This window comes from Paralichthys olivaceus, chromosome 23, assembly GCF_024713975.1.
Source record: "Paralichthys olivaceus isolate ysfri-2021 chromosome 23, ASM2471397v2, whole genome shotgun sequence".
NCBI lineage: Eukaryota > Metazoa > Chordata > Actinopteri > Pleuronectiformes > Paralichthyidae > Paralichthys > Paralichthys olivaceus.
Genome location: NC_091115.1, coordinates 1,798,489 through 1,808,817, shown reverse-complemented (window position 1 = coordinate 1,808,817; position 10,329 = coordinate 1,798,489). Strand labels below are relative to the sequence as shown.

The 10,329-nt window shown below is 42.9% G+C and overlaps 1 protein-coding gene across 1 annotated transcript; it reads left to right on the top strand.

The window, feature by feature from the left end:
* The first annotated feature begins 1,856 nt into the window (after positions 1-1,856).
* On the top strand, positions 1,857-10,312 carry tmem110l (transmembrane protein 110, like). The gene is made up of 8 exons (XM_069519629.1): positions 1,857-2,274; positions 4,546-4,594; positions 4,934-5,029; positions 5,114-5,235; positions 5,931-6,043; positions 6,819-6,902; positions 7,004-7,135; positions 8,720-10,312. The coding sequence occupies exons 1-8, from the start codon at positions 2,115-2,117 to the stop codon at positions 8,849-8,851; spliced, it is 888 nt and encodes a 295-aa protein (XP_069375730.1). The 5' UTR covers positions 1,857-2,114; the 3' UTR covers positions 8,852-10,312.
* Positions 10,313-10,329: the final 17 nt, after the last annotated feature.

The following is a 10,329-nucleotide window of genomic DNA, read 5'->3' as shown; positions in this document are numbered from 1 at the left end:
TTTGTTTGTTTGTTTGTTTGCTTTGGTTCGAGCTGTTCAATGATTCTGTATCTGCAGCATCAGAAGTTCTTGGAGCTCCAAAGAAACATTTGTGTAAAAGTCTCCAAACTGTTCAGTTCACTGATGGTGAAGGTTCACAGCAGTTACTATTATTATTTTTATTGTTATTATTATTATTATTATAACAGTAACCCTAATTAACCAATTGAATCCAGTTCTCCCATAATTCCCATTAAATTATTTTACATGGTGCCAAATCACAATAATCTCAAGGTATAAAGATGGAGAACTTACAAAATGGATGGATGGATAGATAGATAGAGAGAGAGAGGGGTGGATGGATAGATGGATAGAGAGAAAGAGATTTAACTCCCGGAAATGAAGGGTAGATCTGAATGTAATGCTGTGACTGAACTCTCCGTCATTGTTCTCTGTGTCTCTGCAGAATAAAGGAGCAGTGATATCAGCTGAACGTGTTCCTGTGGACAGACTCCTTCTTTAATCGGATTAATTAACAATTAGTGTTAATTAGAGACATTTCAGATGCAACAGCTGCACAGAATTTAGACGTTTAGACCCCAGAGGCTTTTTTTTAAATAACAGTCCATATGTTTTGTAGCCTCTACTTTAGTTTCAGTTATATCTTCTGTCTTTTATTCTGTCCATCCCCCTAAAAAACCTCCTTCCTCCATGTTGGCTCTGCTCCAGCTGCCTCATCCTCTGAAGTCTCCACACATCATGATAATATATATTAAGAATAATAATAATAATATTAATAACATCTCTGTTTTCGACCTTCAGTCTAAGAATCTCGCTCCTCACATCTTCACGTGCGGCTGAGTTCTCGCCTCGGGTGCCCTCGTGCGCGCTGCGGGACGCACGACCTGGTGCCATTGACCCAAACACAAAGGATCTGAGGCGGTGACGCGCACATTCAAGGAATTCTGCAGAGCAGCAAGAGAGGAGGCCTAACAGGAAGTCAGGGAACCGCTCCTACAAAATAAAACTAGAGAGAAAAAAAAAACGAGGTTAAAGGGACAGTTCACCTAAACATTAAAGTTCACTCTTATTTGACCCTCGATCCAGTAGCAGCCAAGAGTCAGAGGATCTGAAATCATTTACAAAACTAAAATTAAAACTTTCCTCTTCTTCTATTTCAACTATTATTTCACTCTATTTCATTATTGCTATTTTTATTTTATTCTTAATTTAATTTATAGGTGCAGTTTTATTCCACATTCTTTTACTACATTATTACATCATATTTATTTATCATTTTTCTATTTAATCATTCATTTCTTTCATTGTTTTATTTAGCATCAATGACTTTAACTTTATTTCACTGTACATTGTTTCTACTCTTATTCTTTTCTTGATTTTGTTTTTACACTCTTTTGCAGATATTATTGTTTTTGCAATATTATTTATATATTAGTCACTTTACATTACAATACTTTTTATATCAGGCCACTCTTTAATCCTCAGTACCTTTTTGCACATTGTCTGTTTGCAGGTTGATTGTTTTCTTTTTTTATTGTGTAGGTTACAGAAATTGAGTTATTGCCTTTTCCACTTTAATTTCTGTAGTGTATACTACACTTTCTTTCTGCTGCTGGAACAAGTAAACGTCCCCGTTGTGGGATGAACAAAGTATATCCAATCTAAATCAAATCTAATCTTATGTTATATGTATTCCTTATCTTTCATTTAATCATCCATTTATTTATTTATCTCCATTTTCCTGCGAGTCTCAAAGTCTTTATTTTTTTTATTTTTTTGTATTATCTCATGTGACGCACAAACACACGAGAGCTTCTATTCGAGTCTTTTATTGTGAAAGAAACAGACGGAAGCTCTTTCTTCTTCGTGTGTGTTTGACTCTGTTGTTTTCCTGCTGGTCCTGGATGTGACTCACGTCCCTGATGCAGCTGCTCGGTTCCGTCTCGTGCGATTAAACATCTGGAGACACTGAAGACAGAACGCCACCGCTGGATTTCAAGGGTCGGTTTGTTTTCTCCACCAGCTCCAGAAACACTCGAAGCCCACCCGGGGGGAGGAGGAGGAGGAGGAGGAGGAGGAGGAGACGGTGCCTCGTCCACCGCGTCAACGTGGACATGTTCGATTCCAGCGGCGTCGCGCGGCTGCAGGAGGTGTCCAACATGTCGGACATCGACAAGGCGACTCCTCACGGCTGCGACAACGGAGCTCTGACGGACCGGTTCGGGGTCCTGATCCAGGCGCTGCTCGCCGCGGTCGCCTTCAGCACGTTGATGCGTAAGTTCCCGACGCACCTTCATCGCCTCCTCTGCCTCCTCCTCCTCCTCATCTTCATCATCTTCATCATTTTCATCACAGCTGACCGCGTCCAGCGACCGCAACGATGAGAGGACGCGAGGTCCACGTGGAGCGTTGTTGACGTCTCGAGCCCCGTTACCTCGCGAACAAAACTCCCGTGATAAATAAGCTAATTTAATATTCGCTTGCTCTTTTTGCGTGAACGCACTTAAAATCCGACTTATCCGGAAACATAGTCCAATCAACGAGCACCTGTTCTTAATTTCGGCTGATTTCAATTGATATAAACTTAACGCGTTATGAGGAAATATCAGCTTCCGCGTCCACACAATAGACAACCGGGATGTGCGTAAACAATTCGTTTAGGTGCGAAATTAAATACAATGACGTTCTGTATGTGACTCATAGATAACCCCGAATTCAACTTTAAGACTCATATCAAGCAAATATACGATATATACTGTACCACCAGGGAATTTGTGCTGTTCAGCCAGGCAGCAACACTAATTGAGATGTTTTTTAGTGGGAGTTTGGTCAAGAGTGTGCAGAATCCTGTGCATCCTTTATCTTAATGATAAAATCTACTCATGTATATTCAGGGGATTTTAATTTCCACAAGCATCAAACACAACACTGGCTCCTGCCGCTCAGGGACATAACACATTTGAAGAAACAGGAGCTTTGGAGGTTTTAATGAGGATTTAAATTATATCATGTAATCAGGAGTCTGATACACTTTTAATCTGGATATAATTCTAGAGATTCTGCACAATAGTTTCTGCATTTACAGCGAAACTCGAAGCTGCCTGTGCACCAGACTTTACTGAACAATGACTATTTAGAATAATCTTGTGACTGTGCGGCAGCTGACTGGGTGAGAATGTTCAGCACCGAGGGCAACGTTAAATACTGGAGCAGCACGTTGCAGCTGAAAGGTGCAAGATTTATTTTAATGCACAATCCCACAAATTCGACCTCTTATGTCCAATGAGGATTTAATTCAGAACCTCATCGATTATTTTCCAGATATTTGCCTCATTTAGTTTGAACCCACAACCTGTGAATATGCTCGTTTTGTCAGTTTTCCTTTGTTTATGGGTAAATTCCTGATCCCTGATTAACCTAAATGCTTCGTGGTAACAGGAGTGTTGCAACAAATTTCCGGGGCCACAGGGGAAAAGGACCTGGGGGGGGGGGGGGGCCTTACATCAAGCCAAACTAAACCGAGGCCTCGTTCAGATGTGATGTCAGTGCAGCCTCCTGTACGTTGTCGAATTTAGAATTTAAGGAGGTTCTTGCTGTGAACTGACATCATCACCTCGGGGGCGTTTCAGCGTCCCGGCGTTGGGGGAAGAATCACGTGCGTCCAGTTTAGATTTCTGGAGCGAGTTGTTGGCGTATGATCTAATAATCGGTGAGTAGTTTTTAAAAGGTCAGTGCAGCTAATCAAGCAGCTGAGCCCTCGGAGCGGTGGAGTGTTGCAGAATTGGGTCGGGCCTCGAGGCTGAGTGCCATCGATGGGCTCTAACCTCCGCTCACTTACTGATGAGTAGAGAAATCGATGCCGCCCCACCCCCCCACCCCCCAGCCGTGCTTTACATATGCAAACGTCGTTCTCGGTCAACGCACAAACATCTGTTGGTATTTACACGGCTTCGTTTGAGTGCAGCAGAGCTTCACGGTCCCTCAGCATCCGTCTGCTGAGAGCGCCCGTCCTCAGAGCTATTTGAGGGAGTTTCCTTCCATTAGCTCGTCGTTGTTCCCACACTCACACAATCCAGATAAAGGCTGAATATCCAGAATTCTAACGTCAATCATTAAAGCCTAAAAAAAATCTAAAGAATTCTGAAAGTTACCTTGAACAAAGTGACGTCTTCAACGACGTTTTTATTGTTTTGAGGAATCAGCTAATTATCCTGACGGGAGGGAAAAATGTGACAAAGTAATCATCAATTCAAACTAGAGACGAGTGTGCAGATGTGAAACACGTCTGCAGGACGCCTCCGTCCTGTTCTCACATGCCAGGTCACATCCTCTCATCAGAGATGGCGAGATAGAGGAACAGTGGGCGTCTGTTCACCCTGAGCCCGGTGGGGAGGAGGGAGGTGTCGTGGAAACAAGGTTGATGCGTGATGGTGTGTGTTTTAATGTGTCTTCGCAGACAGAAGAGCTGCAGAGACTCTGTTGTCGAACACAAAGTCTGACGGCAGCGTTATCGATTAATCCATCGCCTCTCTTGTTTGTTTGCAGTGAAGAGATTCCGTGAGCCTGCCGGGATCAGACGACCGTGGAGGATCTGGTCAGAGAAGTTTTCTTCTTTTTCTTTACTCTGTCTTTAACTGACCCGTCCTACATGTGAGGGAGGGTTAGGGAACAGCTGTCAGGGGAGACACGGGCCAGGAAACGACCGGGAGGAATCACAAAACAAGCACAAAGACACGAAACCACCACAAAGAGACATAACATGTCCACGAGGAGACACAGAAAGACAGAAAACAACCTCAAAGAGACAGAAAATGACCACAAAGACACACAAACTCCAAATAAGACACAAAATAATCACAAATATGAACAGAGTCTTTATTTTTAACTGTAACCTTTAAATACTCAACAACAGCTTCTGTTGAATCTTCTTCAGGTTCTTCGACACGTCCAAACAGGCCATCGGCGCCCTCTTTATCCACTTTGCCAACGTCTTCCTGTCCACGCTCACCAAAGAAGACCCCTGCTCCCTGTGAGTCTCACTCAGTGATGATAAGATGAGATGACGGAGGACGTCTCAACAATTTTTTTTTTTTTTCCTCCGTTTTAAACTCAGGTATCTGATGAACTTCCTGCTCGACGCCACGCTGGGCATGCTGGTCATCTGGCTCGCCGTCAAGTTGGTGTCCAAGCTGGTGGAGTACAAGCAGTGGACGCTGCTCATGTTCGGAGAGTATGGTCAGTGACTTCTTCTTCTTCTTCTTCTTCTTTCACTAATAATAATTCAGACACAGCTTTTGTCTGAGATTCAGATGTAAGAGGCAGCAGCTGAAGTTGTGTCCACCAGGGGGCAGTGTAGTGCAGCTGGAGGCAGAGGGAGAGGAACCAGCTGCAGGAACATTCCCAGTGGCTTCGGAGACGGATCAACTCCAAACCGATTATTACGCTCACTCACTCACTCACTCGCTCACTCACTCACTCTACTGGGGTTTCTTCTTGTCAGATCCAGATTGCTCTCTCTCTCTCTCTCTCTCTCTCTCTCTCTTCTCCCTCTTCTCCGAGGGTCAAGTTTAGATTTGATTTCACGGCGGCACCGTAACCTTCAGACATTAAATTCTATAAAGGACGAGCTGATTCAGGTGTGAACTGTAGATAATGTTCTCCCACTCTCTCTCACTCTCTCTCTCTCTCTCTCTCTCTGTCTCTCTCTCTGTCTCTCTCTCTCTCTCTCTCTCTCACCTTGTGTGTGTCCCACTCCCTTGTCTTCCTGTCTAATGACAGACTCGTCCTCCTTTGTGTCTGCTGAGCTGAGACACCTGCACGACAGACCTTTTACTTAACTTACTTAACAGCAGGAAATGTTCTAATGTCCTGATAAATAAAACGCTCCTCTTCTCTGCCTCTGTTTTTAAAGCTCCTCCTCTCTCCTGCAGGAGACCCCCCTCAGGCGGCGGCGTGGCTCGGTCAGTGCGGCGTCTACCTGCTCATCATGGTGCTGGAGAAAGGCGTGGTCAGCCTGGTGCTGCTCATCCCCGGCTGGTCCAAAGTAAGGACGCAGTGCTGCTTTCAGGGCCGATCGGGAAAAAAACGTGACATCATCATCAACCACCTGAGAAACTCTCATTCTTTGGCCTGTGAAGGTTTTTAGGTTTTTCCGTTTGAGAGCACGACTTACTGATCTAATGATCCAGAATAAACACGCAGGACATGAAACAGGACTTTTTCTATTTGTGGGACGGTTTGTTTACTTGACTTCAGTGTTTATATTTGTTTATTGGAATCAGCCCTCGTCATAGCGACAGTTCCCAAGGAATCAGAATGAGGTTTATTCGTTTAGTTGCTGATAGGAAACAGTTTTGTTTACTGGAGATCTCTGTGTTATTCTGGAGACTTTTCTCTGTTTAGATATCGTCTTTGATCAAAAGTAAACTCTGCTTATAAATAGCAGGATTATTGTTTCATAGTTTGTTGTATTCGGGTGAAAATCTCTTTTGTTTATTATGATTCACTTATATAAACTAAATAATACATAAAAACACCTCATTAGTTATAAAAACAAATCAAAAGTAAAACATTTCGTACAAATACAAATATTTATCTCACGAAAAAACATATCAGCCGGAAAAAAAGTTTTCCTCAGATTCAATTGTACAGCAAGGAGAGTATTTTAGTAATTTTATTTTAATGCACGTATTGTTCAGATCTTTTTTTACAACAGCTTTTTGCAGACGAGAAAAAGTAAAATTTTTAAAAGAGTCCATATGGTCGATCTTCTTCTCGTCTGTATCAGTAAATCCACCTTTTCTTTTCTTCTTCTCTAGTTGCAGGAGGTGTTGCTGAGCTACATCGCTAACCCTCAGCTGGAGCTGGCGCTGGTCATGCTCATCGTGCCCTTCATCGTCAACGTGAGTTTCATCTGCTCGCCATTTGAGAAGAATCCGTTTATTTAAAAAAAAAAAAAGGTGCGGTATAAGTAACCCCCCGGTCTCTCTGGCTCCCCCTGCAGTCCATCATGTTCTGGGTGGTGGACAGCCTGATGATGAGGAAGTACAAGACGACGAAGAGCCTGGACGACTCCTGCGACAGCTCGGAGAAGAAGGCCGACTCGCAGCCCTGGGAGAACGGCGAGGAGTCACGGGTGAGCGTCCAGCAAAGTGTGGGTCCCTGCTGGTTTGGGTTTTTCATCGCTGGTGGAATCGAAGCAGCTGCTTCAGGTTCACGACAGATTTCCATGTTTTGATTCTTTCTTCCAAAAACAAGATGGTGAGAGTTGAAGGTTTTCGTCTTTGATGATGAGAAGGAAACTTTAATGTGTGTGAAAATGTGGAAATGGGCGTCGATGTGACCGTCCGACAGTCACGCTGGGTGTCGACTGCACCTGTTGTTTTGGGAGATGAACACACACACACACACACACACACACACACACACACACACACACACACACACACACACACACTCAGACAGGCAGGACAGCTTTTCTCTCTCGACACTTGTTTGAATGAGAAACAAACGCAGATGAACTCAATCCAAGAAACACTGAGTCAGACAGAATGTGTTTTTTATCCCTTTGTTGGCGTCTTGTAGAAATTCTTATTCCCCTTATAAAAAGACATGTAGACTCAAATTAAAATTTGTTTTTGTAGTATTGTAACTCTTTTTTTTTTATATCAACCCTAATACTACCTCGTCCACCACCTCAAAATGTTTGTTGTGATTTGTTTTCAAATGACGTCATGATGTGTTTATGAGAATCATTTAAAGGCTCAGTTCACCCAAGTTACAAAAAAGCATCAATATCTGAATTTGTAATTTGGCTGCGTGACCCCCGTGCTCGGTGGGAGGAGACAGTTTATCCCTCGCTCCTTTTTTTTCCCTCCTCGCTTGGTCGTCTGCCAGGCGTCTATAAATCAAGCCTTCTCTCCGGGAATAAAAGTGACATTTAGGATTTGTTTCCACGCACTGATGCTATGGAAAGCAGGAGCGGAGGAGGACGACGGACAGAGGAGCATTGACTTGGACGAGGTTGGACAATGCTTTTGTTGTGGCTGCTGTTACATCGAGGTTACGGGGGGGGGGGGGGGGGGGGGTGATTGGATCATCAGTAATTATTAGAAACAGTGAGATTAAAGCACTCGTCCTCATCTGACTCTTTACATCATCTTCCCCTCACGTCATATTCTTATATAAAGCAGCATATGGACGTTTATCAGGCCCTAAACATTGTGTGGAATTTTTTTGAGCCCTTGGGATTTGAATCTGCTGCTGGAGACTTCAAGGATTTTTTTTCCACTTCAGGGCGGGAATGCAGAACCCAGATTTTTCCCAGGAGTTGGTTTTGCTTATTCAAATATGATAAATAGAAAAAGAATTTTAAAGAATTAAAAGCAAGTACTGCTTGTGCAAGGATATTTATAAAGTACAAGAGCTGTAAGTGAAAAACTTTACTTTCAGGCGTGCACTGAATTATGTCCAGGACTTCTCCCGGTATAATATCTGGAAAATGTGAGTGCATGAGAGAATACATCAACAAAATGTTTTGGGAAACACGTGACGGACGTGATTCTGGAAGAATACAAATATCTCAGTATGTTTACAATCCACTTTGTTGTTGCTGTGAACACGTCTGATCATGTGCTGCTTCTTAATATGTGACAGGCAAACTCCAGAAAATGTCTGGACTTAAGGTTTCGCACATTTTTAACCTGACCTCCTCTCTCAGGTGCTGCTCACCGTCGAGACGGACACGGATGAGGCGTCGGAGGAGGAGGAGGAGGACGACGACGAGGAGGGACCGGTCCCCAATGTGCATTATTCAGGGGGACCAATAAGACCCAGCTGGGTGTTGGTGTAAAAGCAGGTGACGTCCGACTCATCCATCCACCGTCCACACACACTTCAGAGCCCGAACACGGACAAAAACAAGAAGCCTTGCATCCTCATGTGCTCAGATTAAAGGTCTAAATATATATAAGGTCATTTAACCTGCGAATGTGAACACAGCAGCTGCCTTCTTCTTCTTCTTCTTCTGCACTGAAGGTGTGATTACAGGTCGACTCTGTAGATGCATGGAAATCAAACTGCATTCTGGGGATTAGAAGCTCTTTTTTTTTTAATCGTCTCACCTCGCTGCCCTCCGTTCTGCATCAGAGCGTAACCACACCTGAACGTGTGAGGAGAGATTATCACGGAGCGCAGCGGCCGCAGGGCGAAACACACGGAAAAGAACAAGTGACTGAAATAAATCTGTCCTTTTCTAAAGAATCATTTATCGTGGGTCACGTTCCAAAGAGGAGCAAACCGGTGAAGTATCTTAACATATGTATTAAAAAGTGCTGTTCAACTTTACTCCATCAAATATAATCACTTCACATCTGCCTTTTTTAATGAAGGTGTAATTATCGTCATTCCTCGTGTTTTTAAATTGGTTGGCATTTGTTTTAAAGGTTGTAGAAAAGGTCCAGGTCACGCTAAGAGGTGACACAATGATTTTCATATCAGTAACACACAGCAGAGAAGTTCTAATGTCCAATGTGATGGACAAAAATAAAGGAATCATTTCTGAGAATATATCTAACTTTTATTAAGTCGAAATCAAACAGACAAATTAGTATTTCAACATTTTGAATTAAATGAGAAAATCAAAACAACAACTCTTGTTGTCAGTCTGTTACATACGTAGCGAGGTTAGCTTAGCTTAGCGTAAAGACTGGAAATTGGTCTGGCTCCGTCCACAGGCAACTAAATCCAATTAGTGTACAGATGTGAGAGGAATGGTTTTTATTCTCCTCCTCATTTTACAAAACGTCGTCAATATGAAAACAGAAAAGTTATTCTAAAATAAAAAGAACGGGCTCGGCCGTCGTCGTTCTCTCTGTGGGAGGACGCAGCAGCTGTTATCTTATGGCACATGTCTTAATTTATTCTGTTTATATTTTATATATATATATATTTGATTGTGTTCTGATCTGTGGTGACGACGGTGGAATAGAAGGTTTTTAAGTTCGGAAACAGGAGAAACGTCCGAGCTCAGATTTAAATTCAGAATGAATTGAAGTAGGTGACTGTTGTATATTAATCATCAAACGTGTCAGTTTACTTGTTTACATTTCTAGATTCGAAGGTTTGACGTTTCCTGATTTATTTTCTATTCCAACGTAGCTTTGTGTACATTTTTTTTTTTTTGTAATCAATGAAATGAAGATCATGCGGAGGAAGCGACACAGCACGTCCTTAAGTGTCGTCATCGGGTTGTACCGCGGTGCTTCTGTATCTCTTGAATCTGTGCGATGAATAAAGATGGCTGACACATGAACCCGTGGTTTGGTGTTG

Bases quoted from the DNA above. Each gene is read 5' to 3' on its own strand.
- tmem110l (XM_069519629.1), top strand. From the start codon at position 2,115: ATGTTCGATTCCAGCGGCGTCGCGCGGCTGCAGGAGGTGTCCAACATG. The intron at 2,275-4,545 runs GTAAGTTCCCGA...GTTTGTTTGCAG, and splicing joins CGCCTTCAGCACGTTGATGC to TGAAGAGATTCCGTGAGCCT. The intron at 4,595-4,933 runs GTCAGAGAAGTT...AATCTTCTTCAG, and splicing joins AGACGACCGTGGAGGATCTG to GTTCTTCGACACGTCCAAAC.